This window comes from Lates calcarifer, linkage group LG6 (genome assembly GCF_001640805.2).
Source record: "Lates calcarifer isolate ASB-BC8 linkage group LG6, TLL_Latcal_v3, whole genome shotgun sequence".
Taxonomy (NCBI): Eukaryota; Metazoa; Chordata; class Actinopteri; family Centropomidae; genus Lates; species Lates calcarifer.
In genome coordinates this window covers 7,154,490-7,174,629 of record NC_066838.1, presented here as the reverse complement: position 1 = coordinate 7,174,629, position 20,140 = coordinate 7,154,490, and the positions used below count along the sequence as shown (strand labels likewise).

Here is a 20,140-nt window from a genome sequence, read left to right as displayed (position 1 = left end):
GAAGACATGAGGCCTGAGAAGTGCATAGTTTACTTATGGAACCTCTCTTGATTTCTGGAAGCTGAGATCACCAAAATTCAAATAACCCAGTGCATATGCTTACAGCCACGTGTAGGCACAGCAGTGCTTCGCACTAAATGCTAATATCAACACGTTAACATGCTCACAATGACAGTACTAACATGCTGAGGTTTAGCAGGTAAGATTTTTACCATGTTCTCCATCATAGTTTAGCGTGTTACCAATTTATGACTAAATACAAAGTGCACCTGAGGCTGATGGGAATGTCATTCATTTTGCAAATATTTGGTCGAATTAAAATTAAATTGCTCTGATGATGGTGTTCATGGAAATCCATATAATGATTGTCAAGACATTTTACAAATACCAACGTCATGGTGGCTTCACAAGAACAGTCAGGAGATTAAAAAGTCATTAGTTGTTTGGGAGTTAGTAATGTCTATCAAAAAAGGCATAATGTATAAAATGATTTGTGCTTCTGTGGAAAGTACAAATTGTTACATGGCTGATGCAGACAGTGTTGGCTCAGATGGAAAAGTATCTGTTAAATTAGACGACCTAGAAACATGATGAAACACATCTGTGTGGACAGTCTGTAAAATCTGATGCCCTGCTAGTCTGTTCATTATACCCCATGCTGCAGCAATGTGCACTGAAAAAACACAATATCAGTTTGGCTGTTTTTAGAACCTTATCAAGTCTAAGTTGGACCTCCAGATGGCCTGAGACAAAACACCATGGAGTCATTAAATCTGAATTCATACTCAGTCTTTTCTCTCGTCTAATGTGGAACTGTAATATTTCCTGTATAGTTGAGGTTTTGTAATGATGGGGCAATTAGAAAAAATGTATAATACATTTTTCACGCCAATTTATAATTTAGATTGTGGTTATTGATTATTTTCTATTATATATTTTTACCTGGGTGTGATGCAAAAATGCCAGAGGGTAATGGCAAACCTAGGGTTCATCTTCTGTGGAACATGAATATCCACAGTAAATTCTGCTGGCACCTAAGTTTTCAAGATACCTGTCATAGACCAGAGTGTTGGTTTAGAGAAACGTTTAGTTGGATAGAAGTGCAAAACGAAAGGTCAGTAGGACATTAGAGTGATTGAGAATCATTCTGTAGTGGTCTTGAATATCCATACAACATTTTGAAGCTGAACAGCAGATATCAGGATGTGAGTATAATTACTGGACAAATAGATAGATAGACTGACATCCTCATCCATAGTACCTGCCACTGGCTGAACAAAAAGAACTAAAGGCACCTACCCAAGAACTCTGTTTCATTCTCTCTAGAGATGAAGAGCATACTGACTGTCAAACATCTGTGAACACATTGGGTCAGCCTGAATTTTTTTTTCTTACATATGTTGCTGTCCAGTCTGCGAGAAAAAATGAACTAAAGAGAGTGTGTGATCCCTTTTATAGCAAATCAATGTTCCCCACTTAGGTGCAGGTTACATAGAGGTGAAAGTTTCCCTGCTGAATTGAGGCCCAGGATTTATCACACTACCTCTATAATCTGTATTTAACCATCCATTTCTCACTGTGACCATTATAGCATTAAGATCAGAGAATGACTCTGCAAACCCCTTCACAAGAAAGAAACTTTGACATTATGAAAGAGTGCAGGCGTTCAACCATGATTCTGTGCAACTTCTAATGGTATAAAAACTTCTCCAGAGGCCGATTTTCATTTTACCTTCTAAAGTCTTTCAAATCACTAAGTGATTCACTGTCAAGTTTTAAGACCATTCTCAGATATTACTCAGGGGTTTGTAATCAGTGTTTCTGAATGTAATAAAAATGATATATTTGAAAACTTTCAACACCAGGCTTAACTCCAGTTGTGTCAATCAGTCTGATTTTGTGCAGGAAATTCTTTTGTTCGAGAAAAAAAAAAAAAAACACACACACACACACACACACACACACACACACATACATACATACATACACAAACTCAATTATCATGTGCAGTGGACATAGAAAACTGTGGGTGTATTCAAATTTGAAACCTCTTGGGGTGAAGTAAAATATATAATGCCTATAGCAGCTCAACTATGACTGTGAAAGGAAGGAAACAGCCTTGTGACTCGCCCATAAGTCTGACACCACAGTTGGAGGAAATCTAAACATAAGTCAGCCTACTACTCCAACAGTGCTCGCTTTAATTAATGTACATCCTCCTAGGGATAAGTCCAACAGTCTTAACCATGTCATGTTGTTTCTGTGTAGGTGTTTGGTAAAGTATTGGCTGTCTCAGGGTTAGTCCAGAGGCTGGACAGGATTAAATTGTTGCCCTTGTCATTGCAAGTGTTGGTCAGTAACAATTGTGGTTTACAGTAATTAATTGTGTGAGACTGGTCCCAGATGGGTTAGCTTACCACTAGTTCAGAACATATACTCTAACAAATCTCTACCAGGAATCTTCAAGCTGAGCCAGTTAACCCACAACTGACTGAACCTGAAAACTGAATGAATAACTCTCACTAACTCCAAAGATGTCTTATTTAAATTTTAAATGTTCTTTGCTGGTTGGCTAGCTCACAACTGGTAAGCTTACATTCAGGAATCACCTGGGTTTTGTTCATTTGTTTCTTTGAAAGTGTGTGTGAACCTTGCTGCTTCACTGTGAGGACAGGACTTCTTGAGTACGGTGTACAGTCACTACAGTAGTTAAAAATGATTGAATACAGTACCTCTAAACTGCAGGCTAGCTAAAAATAGGTTTGAAAAAAAAAATAGGCCCAATTGGTCAAGTCAAGAGCAGCCATACATTTATACAGGCTGTAAATAAAGAAGTAGATTTACCAGATTTGTTACTGTACGACTTTTGATGTATGACAAGTATGTTGGGTCAAAGCTGAACCAGAAAATTGTCTACAGCTGTAACAGTTAATAGTTTGGTTATAATTTTACAGTAACAGTGGCTAACTAAAATAATCTGATCTATAATATATATTATAGATAATATAATCTGTTTATCTGTACGAACATGTGACCACCTGTGTCGTTGCTGGAGTGGTTGGGAGGCACCACATAACCTTATTACTTCTGATGATTAGTAATTAACAAAGTAAAAAAATTTAAATGAGTCATAAGTGATGATACAACATTTTCAAGTAACTTGACCAACACTGTTTACAACAATGCTCAAACCATTGATTTTAAAACTTCTTTGTGTCCATTCAGTCTCAGTGTTAGTAAGTCTTTATAAAAATAGATTTTCTATTTGTTATCATTGTATGTGCCCTTTTCTTTCCTCCAATCAATACTTCATCCCACAGAGGTTTATTTTACAGCCACCCATTCTAACAAGAGATATTTTAGGATTACTATAATTATTTGAATGCGTTGACTAAATTTTGATGCTCCACCTCAGATAAAGTTGAGGGACATCATCAACCCGACCCTCCACTCATAATGCAAAAAAGCTACTCCACACCTTTGTGACTTTGTGTAATATCCCTCCAGCTGAGTATTATATAATGCCAGGTGTTGTTTGGGTAACAAAGCTGGAAAACAATTGATGTTCTAAGTGTCACTGATCCCGACAATAGGTGCTTAGGTTTCACCAGCAGAGCTTTGCTAAATCCTAATCTGCAGCTGGAGGCTTGAAGATGTGCGTGTTCATCTGCTGCATCAAACGAAGGAAACTTCAGTACCTTAGCACACATTAGAAAACAATTTGCTGTCAAATTAATTACGGGTCTCCACAATTTCACCACAAATTGTTTGATTTTGGCTTAAGGTTGGTATGTACCCATTTGTGTTTGATATGCGTGGGTCTTATCCTTTTCACAGCGTGTGGGTGGGTGGGAATTAAATGAGGGGAATAAATAATATCACTGCCAGCTGATAACAGAAAGAAAAAGTCTGTCTGTCTCACTTCCTCCAACTAAAGCCCTAACAGAGCGGAAGGAGCTCCGGCAGATGCAAAAAGCCACTCTGCTGGTGCTCTTGCTCCCCCTCAAGTGACAAGTGACAGATCCTGCATTTACATGAGCTTTACATATTAATAAAGCTGCTCTGGAGAGGAACATGCCTTCTCCATCACCATGTTCGGTCTCATCGCAAGGCTTCATCGAGTGTTTTCCTTCAAGTACAAGATAGTTCCAATACAGCTGAGAAAGATTAGTGGGCAAACCTGAGAAATTGTGTTCATCTCAGCTGATAACTGCTGCAAAAATGAAACAGAATAGGCAATCAAACATGAGAAACCCCTGCCAGACATTACACAATGGTGTTATCTTATGATGTTTGCAATGTGCAACCTGAAATTGCATCACTGACAATGACTGAGCTGTGTCGCTTTATTGAACTTTTTGTTTTCTTGGTTGTTGTTTTCACAGCAAATAAGGTTTATTCTATAGAGATTACTGCTCCCACTGAGAAAATAGACCCATTATCCTCCCTAGAATTATCCAGCGATGTACTTACAGTCACCTTTTTCTACCTTTTCCTATTCACACTCATTGGAGCAGAGCTGCAAGACGTCTCTCATTACTGACTGAACAGGAAGGAAGTGGATTCTCACCAAAATAAATGGAACAGTTTGAGGCAATTGGAAAAAGTATCAAATATGGGTAATAAATTGGACTAGTTCTATCTGTTAACTCTGAATCTACTTCTGTGGACTCTGTGGAAAACTAATAGAAGTCGGTTACTAGAAGGGAGAAGATGGCTGATGTAATATCAAATTGACCCCTGACATCCACAGAAACATCAGAGCTCAATTTGGTCAATCTGGAGCCTTTCACTGTAACAGTGATTTTGTAACTGCAGTTCTTAAGACTATAAATTTTGTTGTTCTGAGACTGAGACTGTGATGTTAACAGGTGGATGGTTGCATGCTAAATGTACAGATGAATGAGTGGTTTCAGTGAGTGAAACACTGTTATCCTCCTTCCCCCTCACATCTCTCCAGAGCACTTAACAAGGTTGGGCACTCCTGTATGCAAACAACCAGTTCTCATCAATAAGTGGCTGTTGAGGCCATTCCAAAATAAATTTGTTTTACAAGGCCAATCAACAGTCACTCATTAAACTGTGACTGTAGTTTGGATTGATCCCCCTCGCATAGTAATTAATGACTGGGAGATTTTTAATATGCAGGTTCACTGAACATCATTAATAGAAACTCAGAGAAACTTCAAGGCAGGCAGAATAAGCTGATAGCTTAGACAGCCTTCTGATTGCATTTAACTATGAATATTTGGACCAGAAAAGCAGATCAACTCTATTAGTGAGTGCCACATATTGAAATATACTGTTCACTCTTCTGCTATCTTGCAAATCACTCCACATTAAATCCTATTTAAAGTATTTTTATCAGGAGATTGATTTAAAATAATTTGGGCATGTGTATTGTTTTCCCGGGTGCTTGACATAACCCCACTTAACAGCCTCTCATTAAAAAATATATATTTTTCTATTCAGCCAACCCTTAAATTGTATAAAAATTCTAGTAGCCAAATATTTTTATGTCATGAATTAATCCAGAATTACATTAATATGGAAATTACATTACATTAATATGGAAATTACTCTGTGCCACTAAAAACCACAGGTTTTTTTATTTTATTTTATTTCGGTTTTTTTGCTGCCAGCAGGTGCCCCACTTGCCCCAGATGACCCTGTCACATATATTCACATGTGAAAGCCTAACAGGCAAAAATTAAGAGGATAATAATATGATAATGTTCTTGCATGAGGCCCATTTTTTTCTGGCACTAGGAGCAAATGTGCCTGAATAAGGCCTGAATAAGGCACATTTAAAATGTAAATAAACAGTTTCATTTCAACAGCAACAAAAATAATGCTCAATATATCAATATAGATAAAGTAAGAACGTCTGTATATCAGTCTGTATTTATCTAGGAATTAATATGAGTGAATCTTATAGAACCTGTCTGTAGCCACTTTGTACTGAATAAAAACCCTTACAGCCATCTGAAGGCAGCAGGGCAGATATGTTGATATGCTGCAGCACAGTGCTATTATACACAGCAGTCCACAGTCTTTACTTTGATTGAATTACATGCAAATGAAACCAGGCTGCTACAGAATTACCACACACACCTATACACACTTTACGCTGCTCAGCTATAACTCCGTATTCTATCCATTTATGTGGGAGACGTTGGATTACCCAAGCACATTAATCCTCTGCATCACAGCCTCTTATCCCATTTTCAAACAATTGTTTTATTCTTGAAATGCATTATGGTACAAATACTCACAGTCACAGTCTAAGATGTTGATTGAAGATGACCATTTCTGACTTTTTTTTAAATTACTAGTCTAGATTATTATTGTAATAATTGACTGTTTAAAAAACCACACCATCTGTCTGTGGCTGCAGATTTGTGGCGCAGTGTGCTTTTGCATTGGTCGTTGGGGTTGTGCAATCAAAACACAGCTCACTAAGTGAAAAGACTATATCCCCCTTTGAAAACAAATCCTTAGTCACCATGTCACCAAATTGTGTACTGGAAATTTTTCCCCAATAAAAACCATCTTGAAACGAGTTGTCCATCACACACCACCTGACTGACTGGCCCTATCTGCTGTCTGCACCTCAGCACTATACTGTGAGACTATTTAGTGACACAGGATTTTGAAGCAGAGCAAATGTCTAAGCTGCTACTCGGCAGCTGTCCAGTGGAACTGAACCACATATTGCACCTCAGATAGGAGGAGAGCAGCAACACATTTTGGCCTTTTCTCCATACTTGTTTGGGAAAAGAAACTTTGGATCCAAGCCCACACTTAAAATAACTATGTGCATACTGTACCTACACTCTTTAGTCATTGGCAGTACAAAAGGAAGCAGAGGTATGCAAGTGAACAAAAATCAAAAGTATATGTCAGTACAGGCTAACTCAAACATCATCAGCTTTTTGTCTATGCATGTAATGTTGTTATGCAACTATTAATTGTAAACTACCATATACAAAAATGTTTTATCCCCATAAATAATACAAATGACATGTCTCTGGTGCCCTTAGTGGTAGCTCCAGCTCTACTCCCATGTCTTTTAGCTGAATGTTTTACAGTGCATGCATAATGTCTTAAAGACTTCACTTCCCATCTCTCCATAGTAGGGTGTCATCAGTGAACTAAATTGTAACTTTCATTCCAACTTTGGACCAGAGCCCAATGACTTTAGCAGAGTGTGTACGTGGCAGCCAATAAGTTGCACAAAACTACATTTCTTTACTGCAGTTTGTATGAGCTCATTCAGAAACAGTGTCACAGTTACATCGTTTGACCACCTGAGAGCACTGACAGGTTTATTTTTGGCCTTGTTAGCTATGTGGCTCTAGGGATGGCAATGTCTGTCACCTGTTTGGTCCATTGATTGGATAGATTACCATGAGGTTTTGTACATGCATACATGTTCCAGTCAGGATGAACTGTAATGACTTTAGTGATTTGACTTTTCATATCCAGTTGTTTACTTCATGACCAAATACCAACAGAACTAATGAAATTCCCATCAACTTTGTGTTTAATGAGAATGTTAGCATGCTAACACTCAAACCGAAGATGGAGAATGTAGTAAACACTGTACCTGCAAAACAAAAACATGTCATTGTCAACATGTTAGCAACAACAGTAGTATGAGTGAAAAATGTAGTAAGTACAGCACATAGTGTTTATGTTAAGTGTTACGTTGATCAACCAACAGGCTTATATTGTCCCATCGTTTACTTTTTGTGTGTTGCATTTGTGTACATCTGTATTACCAGAAGGGATTATTATGGGGGGAAACTGACAAGCAAATGAGAAGCAGATTGACAACTACCTGTAAGAATTAATGATTTATGAGCTCATATAATACATACAATCACCAAGAAGTGCAATTTCTGAGTGTGAAGACATAACTAATGAGATTCAGTAGACTTCTGTTTTTTGTACTCATGAGGTGCAGCTAAAAAAGCTATCAAAAAGAAGAACATTAAGAACATTAATTTATGTCATTTCTTGCCTGGTGTGAAATTAAGAAGACAACCCAGGGGAGAAGCATAAATTGGTGAAAACAAATTTTGTCAAAATGCTGTGAAACTGCTGTTTAAGACCAAGTGTTCAGAACAGCGAGTGTAGAAACTTTTATTGACTGTGTGCTGTGTTGGTAGGTCAGACTTTTCTTGGTATGTACTTGAATGGTCTCAGGAGTGGAATAAGAAAGCAAAGCAGCTGAGCATTAAAGCTGCAGGCGGTGAGAATAAACAGTGTACAGAGTGGGACGGCAGCCCCTCCAGTCCCTCGCAGTCTACACAGAAGGGACAGCACTCAAGCAAAAAGCCATTTATCTGTTAAACACACCCTCTGGATTATTTATCGCTGTTGTACACGGCACCCATCCGCTGGAATCTCAATGTCCTCCCAGCAGCCTGCTCCGCTCAGGTAAATCAAAGTGACTGTTTCACTGAATGAGGTATGTAAAACCATTAGGGCAAATTGCAGGAGCCAATAGGGCCTGCTGCTTCCCTCCATTCTGCTGAGAAGCTGTGGGCGTTGTGTATCACAAGAGACACATCAGCTTTGAAGGGGGAGTTCATGCTGTTGAGGTCGCTTGTCACATAGGCTGCTTTATATTTAGGTGAGAATTCTCTAGAGGGGCCTGACTAATGGCTCTATATCGATGCACATCCACATGCCTTGACTTTCTGTGACCTTTCAGCATTAATGCTGAACACCATGGCTGCCGGAGCATCATGCATACTTAACTGTGGATATTTAAGGAGCAGTAAAGATGGTTCCTCTGTGAGTGGGTTTGAAGAAATGTTCATCATTGCCAATGACTCAAGCTTCACCTGACCAGGTGCTGCTCATTTTGCATTTTGTTTTGAAGTCAAATAATAGAAACTCAGTCACAATGATGCAGGTTGGATCCTCATCAGCAGTCTATCTAAAGACCAGACTAGGGTTAGACACCGGCCTGCTGTTGTCAACTGGGCAACCCACTCCCAAAACAAGAGAAAGAAGTGGGGGAAAAAGGGAAAGTACAGGAGAGAGGAAGGAAGACAGAGAGAAATAGAAAGTGTCCACACATCGAGCATGAGCATGGAAACCTGCAACCTGATGTTTCATATGGTAATTACTCGATATAATCAGGATTTTATCAGTTAAGTGAATAATAACAAGAGTATGCAGCAAGGAATGCACAGACTTTTACACTGGGGGAAAAAAACAACTGCTTCACAAGTGCATGGCACAATACAGGAGAGCTGACTCCTCAGGTCAGGACTCATTAGTCCAAAGGAGACCAAAGGTTTGAAGGAGGAGTGAGAGAAGCCATCTACATCAAACTGGAATGACTTCACTAAACAGAGGAGGTGGTCCACAGCACCACAGCCGTTCACAACGCAGTCTGAAGAGGTGGGCTTCACACCTCATGTGACCCTAATGACTCAGTCAGCAATGGCTCACATGTGACCTCTCAATGTGTTAACGAACCCACAAGAACAGTACTGGGACCAGTCAGTTAAATAATTGGGACCAGTCAGTTAGAACTGAAGAGGCTTTTCAGATGAGAGGTATGACTTCTTCAAGCAAGTCCAGTTGCTTTGAAATGCAGTGACCTGGATTACTGAGAGTCTGTACACTGCAGACTGGAGTCTCTGCTATTGGTGACAACTGGAGATTAACGTGGGACAAATGTCTCTTACAAACTGGTCCAACACAGATCACTCACTCATCCAATGGTGGAGTGGCCATCGGGAAAAAACCAGGACTTTTCCTGGTGGGCTACTAAAAAATTTTGGCTGGGGGCTCAATGTGAAAACAATTAAACGTCAGAGAGAGAGAGAGAGATGTGGCTGTGTGGTGGTGATCAGCACAGTCAAGCAGTCTGCACAGCCCACTGCGGTTCTGTGTGGCCTCCCCAGCTAACAGCGTTCGGTTCGGTCCCACAGCTCCGGCTGCATGCTTACTGTTTTTGTGTCGGTATCTTTATCATGATCCAGCACTCCCTGGCAGATGAGATATTGTATCGCAGTAGGACCTTCCTGGTTAAATAAAGGATAAATAAATAAATCATTTAAACACTGAGGCAGCCAGCAGTGGACTGTTCCTGACACGCTTTACATGAATAATAAAGTTTAAAAAATGGAAAAGAGCGGCTGAAAGCTCAGAGAGAGAAGTTAAAATCCCAGAAAAATCCTAATGTTTCAAATAGCTGTGCATCTAGCACAGGTAACGCGGAGCAGCAGAGTAGGTTCACATCCACAGCTCCCAGTGAGTCCAGTATTAGTTGTAGGCAGAAGACACCAGGAAGACAGTCTGAGTTTATTTAGCAGGCTTGTTCTCTGCTCCAGTTTCATCAGAAATTCTAATATGCTAATTAAAGTCTGTGTGATTAGCTCAGACATGAAGGATTTTGTTTGCATCTGTGATCATGTTTGACTTTGGAAACAGCTTCCTCAAATCTTTCGGTTTAAATAATTACAGACATGAGTCTTTCTTTTGTGTGATTCAAATATGTTTATCTTAGTGTGAGGACTGGAAAGAGAGGGAAACGAATACCCTGGCTCTGTCCAGAGGTGACGAACTGCACCTGGAAGCACCTCTAAAACTCACAAATGAACAGATAATATCTTGTTTGTTTAATCTGTGCAGAACAATGAAGTGTAAAAACATTAATTTATGTGTGAATATGTGTGAAATATGTCTTGGCTCTGAGGAGTTGTTACAGTCGACTCCCAACCCCAACTATCCATAAAACAGAGAACTATTATTTTTACACTTTTCTTGTACAACTACACAAGATATAATGTGTTGATTAGTGAGTTGCTTTTAGACAGATTTTGTTAACATTTGTCACAGCCAGGCCAGTGTCAGCCCTCTGTTTCCAGCCTTTGTGCTAAGCTAAGCTAACTGGATGCTGGCTGTAGTCTTATATTTCATGGGCAGTGGCATAAATCTTCTCAGCTCCTCTAAGGCTTTTTTTTTTTTAAATAAACATGAAAGATAAATGAACAATAGATCATATTTAGCTCTTTGCTGCTCCATTCATGTGTAATCTGCTCCTATTTCCAACATGTGACCTGAAGGCAAGATGACACAAAATTAAATCAGTCATCAGATACTGCACCGAAGAAGAGGTTAAAAAGGCTGAAGGCTGAATGTAACATGCTATCTTTTGGATCAATATGTGATTACTTACATTGCAACAGTAATATCTTCATTCCAGGAAAACATGATTACAATAATCTATATTGATTCAAAGTGGTCATACATCCAGCTCTCCTCTCTCTGTCTGCAGCTGTCCACTGATGCTGTGTAGTCTCTGTTTTGACAGCTTACCAACAGTCGTCGCTGGATCTTAAAGACAGTCACTTTTGGCCTCTCTCTGGCTCTGCTTTCATCTGTTCTGTCTGTGTTGAGCAACGCAAACCTTGCTCTGACAGCCGGCGTGGCTCTGTCCTATAAATGACCTCTCCTCTGGGACTTCTGTCTTCTTTTCGCAGCGGCAGATCTGCCCCACTAAGAACCTACACATCGAGACACACTGATGCTTTATGTTGTAAAAAAGCAGCTTGTGATGTTGCATCATATCAGTAACTGGGATCATATTACCTGTCAGTGTGTAGACATTCACTCACCTGTTTGCTTTCCACCACCTGTCACAGGTAACAGAGCAACAGAAAAGTTTAAATATTAATACAATGTGCTTATTTCAGTCCTGTCTCCAAGTGTCTGGCCCTAATTTCTTGCTTTATTCTTAGTTGAGGCTAATTTTGTCTAAACAGTAGAAGTAGGTTAATGAATAAAGTCGTCAATAATTTACCCCAAAGTTTCTTTCTGCTTGCTCGTCACACCTCTCAGAAAAAGCAGCGACTGATACTCTGGTATCTGTTTCCATCACGTATGTTTCAGGGAATAGCTAGTTTCATCTCACCTCTCCAACCTGATCTTTGACACAACTTCAATTTTTTTGAAGGTTGAGATAAATGGAAATAAACAAGATGTATCAAACTGGAACTGTTGCTATTACTTGTCTTTCTGGTTGGTTGTGCTCCAAATGCAATACCATGTACCGGGGAAGAGGAGAGGAGGGGGAGAAAGCGAGGACAGATAGGCAGAGGTTTTCATGTCAGTAATTTCACTGTTGTGTCTTTGTTGCGTTTCTTCTTCTTTTTTTTTTTTCTTTTTTCTTCTTTTCATAGCTACCTGTCACATCCACTTAGACTGAGGCGAGGTGGGGTGCTTTCTGAACCAAAGTGCCCTTCAGTCTGCTCGGCCAAGTACTCCCTGGGAATAAAACCAAAACCACAGGCTTCCACTCCATGAAACAATTCTCTCTGCCACTCCTCAGAGATCTGCCACTACAATCTACTGAATTTCAAAACAGATTGGCAGGGAGACAAAAGCTCAGGCCCTGATGCAACATGTTTATTCGGGGTAATGAAATCTAGATTGTGGTGAGGTCTTTGTCCATTTAATCAATTCCCTGAGTGATTTTCTATGGGTCTGTCTGCACATTTAGGCTCACTTCACAGGGGTGCAAACCCAGGAAGGCTGCTGACACTTGAAGGGAATGAGAGTAGTCACAAGTTGCCTTTTGGGCGTTTGGGGGCTTCAGGCCTTCTCGCGCTGACCCAGAACACACCACTCGCATCGGCAGACTCAAAATGAGGAGTTACTCACGAGGTAAAGCACTCAAACATGGAGGAATATGTGATGAAATAATAACATGGCAAATTGCATCTAGTGATCTCACATCCTCAGCTCCCTTGAAAGAAGATCTGTTGCCTCAAATATTATGTTGTGACAAAGCACAAGCATGTAGCACACGGTTGTTCTGCTGTCGACGTACTGTACAATTCCCATGCATCTCAGATCAGGCTCCTGCACAAGTACAAATGAGACGTGGAGTTCTCTAACGAACACATTGTGCGCCGGCGGGCTGCAAAAGCCAAATCCGACCGGAGGAGATGATGGGGTGAATCCACACTGTGGTTCTTTTCAGCGCTGCAGTGTGTCTCTGACTGCCTAATGAGGCCTTATTAATTCAGATCAGGGTGAATGATTACCTCATCATTCCCATTCTCCTGAGAGCTCCCTCTCCCTCTGTACTCAGTACTCAGTAAATTTACAGCACAGTAATCCACAGAGCGTCTCTCGCCGTAAGACTTTAATATGTTTGGAGCGGGTACTGAACGATAAAAGCCAGGACAGACCTCTAATATGAACAAGTCATACATGTTCCTGTGGGACTCAGCAATTATTTGGAATTGTTTTAAGTTTGTGCAAACGACTGGTATCTGTTTTATCTATTTTTTTATCTTTTCTCTTTTGGAGAGGCTGCACTCCCACTAGCAGCAGATCTCTGACAGTAAACACAGAACACCCTCCCCATCTCTGTGCAGAGACTAGTTGCCTAGCAATGAAGTCTCTGATTTTATGGTCTGTGAGGCTTACATACGCAAGAAAAGGAGAAAAAAAAAAATCCATCAGGATTAGATTTAGAGTACTGTAACAGCCAGGCTCTTACTCTGTTTTTGCATGCTTATGTGGACAATATCAGGCCGCTGGTCTTTGGATATTGACAGCAAAAAGAGCATAGCAAACAATGCTGCATGACCAAACTGGAAGCTTAATCCTCAGCGAGTGGCACAGCGCTCATTGATCCCGCTCCAGGGGTGGCACTGCCCTCGCCATCTTTTGACAGTGTTGATGAAATATTAAACAAAAGTTAATCTCAGAGGGCAACACAGGGTTTGTTGTTAATCAAATTTGGTGTGATTGAATTCAAAGCTTCAGTGAGAGGAAAAGGAAGGCTCTGCTCTGTCTATTATTTCACCATCAAGATTTCATTTCCCACACCATCTCAGAGGATGTTAAATTTTCATGCTGCTAGTTGTTAACAATATAAGGGTTGGATGTTGGATTCATTGGATGGATGATTTGAGTGCTGCTGTCAATATGCTGAAACTACTTAAAAAGTAAAAACCACCATCTGCAGAGATAATCCTCGCAAGAAAACAAGCATATCAGTCATTTGTTCCAATGCTTAAAATGATCTGTGTTTACAATGACGTAACAAGGGCCCCTTCTGGCCATGTAAATCAGAGGCAAAGGCAGAACTAGCCTGATGATGTTACAAGTAGGACTCGAATATTTTACTCAAACCACAAATTTTTACAAACATTAACAACCTAAACTAACCTTAAAGAGTAATTTCACACTGAAAATCATCTCTTTGTTGACCTCCATTGGTTTAACTTCTCTCCTTGCTACAGGAAGATAGAGGTGCACTGTGGCCACAGCATAACATCAGTGGTGGCTGTGGTGACAAGTGCAACAGATCACCTGTCAAATGTTGCTTTTCAGCCCACTGTCAGGTTACTCTTTAACCATAAAAATGTCAAATCAGAAAATGTATGGGCAAGTTTCTGAGAGATACAGGTGGTCACAGAGCTAAGTATATGCAAGCAAAAGATAAATGTTCACATTTTTATGGTAAGGTCTTTTCTCTTGAGCGATACAACTAAAAGAGCCGATGTGACTGGTGGATGACCCACTCTACCTCCTGTGTCACAGTAATGATTCACTTATCAGTATTTCTTGCATGAACACTTTTTAGCTTCTTTTAGCTGATAGTTTTGGTTTTTACAGAGTATTTTCTGTGTTGGCTCAGGCTCACTGCTCTCATCAGCCAGCTGCAGGAAAATGTTCAGCCAGAGAGCTCTGATAAACCCAGTGGACACCACCTGCTACACCCAAACAGCAGGCCAAGTTAGTAACTAGCTGCTGAGGGAAGAACAATGGCTAACTGCTAATGAGCCAGACCATTTCTGTTGGAAGTTGGTGAAGCCCAAGACAGAGTGATACTGAAGTTATATTCATGTGTGGATACAAGCATGACTTAGAAATGAAGGCTACTGTTCCTCTTGTGTAAGAAGGCAGTTGTTGCTAATGTTGTGGACCAAAACAAACTGGTTTACACTGAAAAATGAAATATCCCAGTGAAACTGCAGTTTGAGGATCTGTAGCTTCTATAATGTGACGTATTATTACATATACAAATCAGCTAGCTACTACAGCCCACAAACTAAAGGAGAAAAGAGTGGGATTTTGTTATATAAACTCTCAAATTATTATTTTGACATGTTTTTGACCCACAGATAACAGAACAATTACTGCAGAGACACAAGGAACTTGGAAAATGTGTTGTTGTTTTTTTCATTGTGTCTTAAAGACCTGATTCTGTGCAGATTCATTTGTGAGTCAATATGGTTATTTTTGGATCTTGCTGGTATTCTAGAGCTGCAGAAAGGATCATGAGAGTGAGAAAAAAAGCTAAATCGTGAGTCAGGAGAGTCAAGAGAGAGGTTATTTCTCAGAAGCTCAATTTAAGAAGTTTAAGAAGAAAATAGATAAAAGCTCACACTGATGTTAAAAGAAGCAGTGTTATGTCTTTTGAATTTCCTTTTCCTCTGGGTGATGATTGAGTAATCCACACTGGAGCTCAGAGCTCACCAGGGGACGACCATAAAGTTCTTTGGCAGTCCTACAAAAAAAAAAAAAACCTGTGTTGAAGCTGTGGAGATGCTCCTTGTCCTCATCTCCAGGCTCCACCATCAGACTGAACAGACGACAGTGAGCATGGTCGGCATGTAACGCCAAATGAGAACAGCGGTGATGTATTTGAAAATGCACTTTATATGACACATACCAGAAGAGAGCGTGAGAGTGCCTGCTTTGAGAAAAGAGTCTGCTGATGTTCTCCTGCATTTTTAATTAATTTTGTCCTTACACTTCACCCCCGCTGCATCTCCCAGTTGCCAAAGCTCTTTAGCAAGAGAACCACTGGGAGAGATACTCAGCATCACATGGCTCCTGAAAAAGCTGCAAGATGACACAGCCCCCTTTAAATGGAACCATATATAGTCAGTGGCATGTGTGTAGTGTATGCCTGTGGGCGTCTGTGTGTGTGTGTGTGGGTGGGTGGGGAGGTGGGTGTTCCTGTACTTTTTTTTTGTTTTCTCTTTAAGGGCCAAAAATACAGAACAGAAAATGAAAGAATCCTTTTACAGGAGGATGTTTGGGTCCTATTTAGCAAAAGAAAATTAAATTATGTAAAAATAATAAGTTCTCTGTGTAGAAGGTGCGAATCATTACATGGAGAACGTATCATTTTGCAGAGATATAGCTGTGTAAAAATTATAAAAATCCTTGGGCAGCCATCATAAAGACTGTTGTATGTTTTAGCCTGTTAACTACAGAATGTGAATATGCTCCATTACTGCTGACCATTTTCCAAATCGTTGAGAAGCACATTACTCCCCATTAGGAAAATACAACAGATACGGTCATATTTTCCTATAAATCTTGTGCCTCCCTCTCTCGTCTCGGCCTTATGGTCTATTTTTGTTGGCGGTATGTCAGTAGATGTTTGAGCAAAGACTTTCTGGATAAATTTCCAAAGCATAGTGAAAGTTTTTAAATTGATTTCCCACCTTCCAGGTTGCCCCATGTGAAACCTCAGCACTTCATACCTTACTCTGTGATTTGTTAGCACTGACTCCTCCAACCTTGAGGGGGAAAAAAATCTAAAGGCTTTTTTTACCTGTTTTATTTTTTTTTTTTTTAAATCAACGGGGGTCTCATCTTCAAAGGTCTGTCCATGCAGTCCAGCTGGAATGATAAAATGTTTACCTGGGTCGGACCGAATGTTTAAATCCGATATTTTCACAGTTTGAACAGAGTTTTCTCACCAGAAACACAGATACACTTTCCTTTAAGTATGTGCTGTATGACTCATCGACTGGCCCAACAAATCGTTCACTGGCTGCCGATCAGGCATTAGACCTGGTACAGTCTGTGTTGATGTTGGATTTCAAAGTTGATTTCAACCCATGAGACATTTGTAAGATAACATTGTTTGGAGATGCAACCCATTGCAAATAGAAACTTTCTGCTAAGTTTGACATATGCAACACCTTGGGGATAGATCATGGCAGAAGTGCTGACACCACAGAGTTTTCAGGTAACTAATGGTTTCACTTCCTTTAGCGCAGGATGTAGATGAACTTGAACTGTACTGAAAATTTCTGGACATGAACTGGACTGTCTGCTTTATATAAAAGTCACATTGTGGTCCTGTGGTGAAGCAGTTGTATGGGGTCTGTACAGTAAGGAGGAGGTCAGGCTTGAGACTTTGACACCAGAGACTGGGGTTCACATCCTTCACAGTAGGCGCAGCCTGTTAGCAGAGCAGCAGCATGGATGTATTTAGGCACAGTCAGGCTTAAGGTCAGTGCCCAGAGCTCAGTATTCAATCACTGTAGTGTAGGAAAATACACTTTACATGTACAAATACACTTAAGGTGGCATATGCAGATGTGCAGCACAAGTAAAACAAGAGCCTGTGTGGACAGCTGGATTGATTAAAGGTATAATACGCTGTTTATAAACTCGTCATTCAAAGTTTGCCCCTCCTCCGTGGTTCAACATGGTCAAGCGAGCTAGAGTGTGAATGAAGAGAGGGAACAGTGTAAGCAAGAACAAAGAAGTTGGGTTGGAAACACAGAGTGGTAACAGTATGTCTGTATTTCAGCTGAGGATCTTCAGAAATACCAGAATACAAGGTCAAGTGTATGTTGTGTAAGTGTGTGTGTGCTGTCTCTGAGGGGACAGTATCATGTCATGTGACAGCGAGAGAGCGTGTATCTGGTCTTCACACTGCAGTAGATCCTCAAGTGAAAAAAGAATCTCATTTCCTCTCGGCCAGAAGGCTCGGGGTGAATTGATGCGCAGAGCTCGCAGCCCGTGTAAAATTGACCATGAAAGTCGCTCAATTCAGATCAAAGTCAATACAGCCCCTCTCGCCTGTTCAATAGCTTCAGTGCATTAGAGGTTGCAAGAAGGCTTAAAGGTCTCCCCCTCTCTCCCTACCACAGCGAGTGACCAGGGACTCTGAGAGGAGGGCTCCTGTGTTTCTATGAAAACAGATGAGGTGATGGATGGACTGACTCAGATTCTTCATGCCATGCCTTTAGGACAGTGTTGGATCAATAGAGCAACATGTGATCAACCTTACTTATCAAATAGAGAAGGATTCAGAGGGGATTTACAGGCAGCATTGTCAGTGTCCTTTATGGGTGGTTTGTTCGTTGTCAAGAGAAAATTCCAGTATTCGTCTTGATATTTTTCCCTGGATTGTTGTTCAGTGCACAGAGTGTTTTTAGCTGTCATTCAAAGCTAACAACACCCTCCTTTTACTCATTGTATCCTGATCCACTTTAAAGCGCTCTGTTGGAACCACTGAACTGAAACAATAGTTTACTGTGAACTGACTGTTTGTGTTGGTCTGCCTGCCAGCTTTTGTCACCTGAATATCACACAGCACATTTCCATTCATTGTTTTAAATGTGCAGTAAGGAACAGAACATTAGTGAGTGAAATTTAGTTTTTATAGCGTTAGTATAATGTCAAACTGTGGTCACAGAGGTATTGTATTAACAGGTGTTGTTACATTGATTTTCCTTTCATTTCCCAGCATTCATTGATTTGACTAAACAATATAATTGATGAGCAGATTTACTGGGAGTGAATGAAACAAGAGCAAAAATAGGAAACAGCAAATGTGTCTTCTATTCAGGGACAGTGTGTTTTACCTTTGTACATGTGACTAAATGTGGTATAAGTAGAGAAGACTCATAAGACACATAAGCATTTACACATGTTGACATGTACAAAACTTGTGAGTGTTGGTTTCTTTCAACCATGACAACAATCCTTAAACTCAAGTGGTCGTTACTGTAACCATGACGATAAAGGTCCACTAACGCTAGTAATTAATCCAAACCACGATCTTTCCTTTCAGTCTTACCCCAGTACTTTCTATGCCTAAATCTTACCAAACCTTAATCATAGGAGCGTCAGATCAGAAAATTACATTTTTGTAACAATGACTTGCAACATTTTTTGGGGAGACAGGCCAATAATCAATTCGATGGTGGGAGGGAGGGAGTGGCACATATGAACCCCATGCTATCTTACTTCTGGAACAAGCCATCACACTCGTAAATTAGTCCATGATAAACAATTCTGGCCCAAAATCTAATATATAAATATTTGAATGAATGTAATTGGAGGATTAATTAATCCAATTAAATCTCTGTGCTGTACTTTCTTCTTCTGATTCCTCATGTAGCAGCCATACCAGACAACAACAAAAGAACATTGATATTTTTCATGAATACACCCTGCTGTCATGACAAAGTTCCCAAGATAAGTGGGAGAGATTTCCTGTTGATTAAAAAAAAATAAAAAATCATTTCCGAATGAGAAAGTCTTTTTAAACTTCTATTTGACAACTGACACATCAAATCCCTATGGTAGAATAAAGTAAACACTTGATGTAAATATCAAAATGAATAATTTAACAGTGAGAAACATTTATCTACAAATCTACAAAGAAATTGGGCTTTTAATTAAAACATATGAGGATCAGTTTCAGCCAGCTGGATTATAAGTTTTATTGCGACAGACTAAAAATCACAAAATATCCCTAAGGGTAATAGAATCACTTTAGAAAATAACATGAAAGCTGTTAAAATTCATTCATGCCTCAAACACTGGGTGAAACTAAAGGAGTGTCATTGTGACATGTTGAGCTCAGTATACAGAGCAGCTCTGAGCCAAATGTGAAGTTGTCACAATATATTTGAAAGCACACAATGGTCTAAGACTGCTGAGGTCTTTCTCTTCTCTTTATTGAACTGGAATCTCTCCAGGTTCCTGCAGCCAACTGTATTTGTCTTCCTTCCATATGATGGGCCGAGACTTCTCCCAACTCTTCTCGAGCAATTAAAACACAGAGCAATATAAATAAAGGATGTCCCCTTAATTGCCTGAAACATTTTTCTGTGAGGCTAATGTTGTAAATATAAGGAAATATTTAAACTGCATTTGGCTTGCTAATTAACTTGAATGTATAAATATCTCATTTATACCAGTGTTGATGCAACAAATTAAAATATGCCTGACTTCAGTAGACCTCAGAGAACTTTTCCACAAATGCATGTCTGCAACGGTTGACTGGTTCTGATACTTTTTTTCTGTGCATTGCACAAACTCCGTCTCTGCA

General features: G+C 39.9%; 1 protein-coding gene across 1 annotated transcript in view; it reads right to left on the bottom strand.

Annotated features, from left to right (window-relative positions):
• Window positions 1-11,052: 11,052 nt before the first annotated feature.
• LOC108882488 (transmembrane protein 26) overlaps window positions 11,053-20,140 on the bottom strand; it is a 39,641-nt gene continuing 30,553 nt past the window's right edge. The window contains 3 exon segments of the mRNA XM_051070979.1: window positions 11,053-11,087; window positions 11,438-11,534; window positions 11,646-11,663. Of these exon segments, the coding sequence (XP_050926936.1) occupies window positions 11,053-11,087; window positions 11,438-11,534; window positions 11,646-11,663 (150 nt within the window).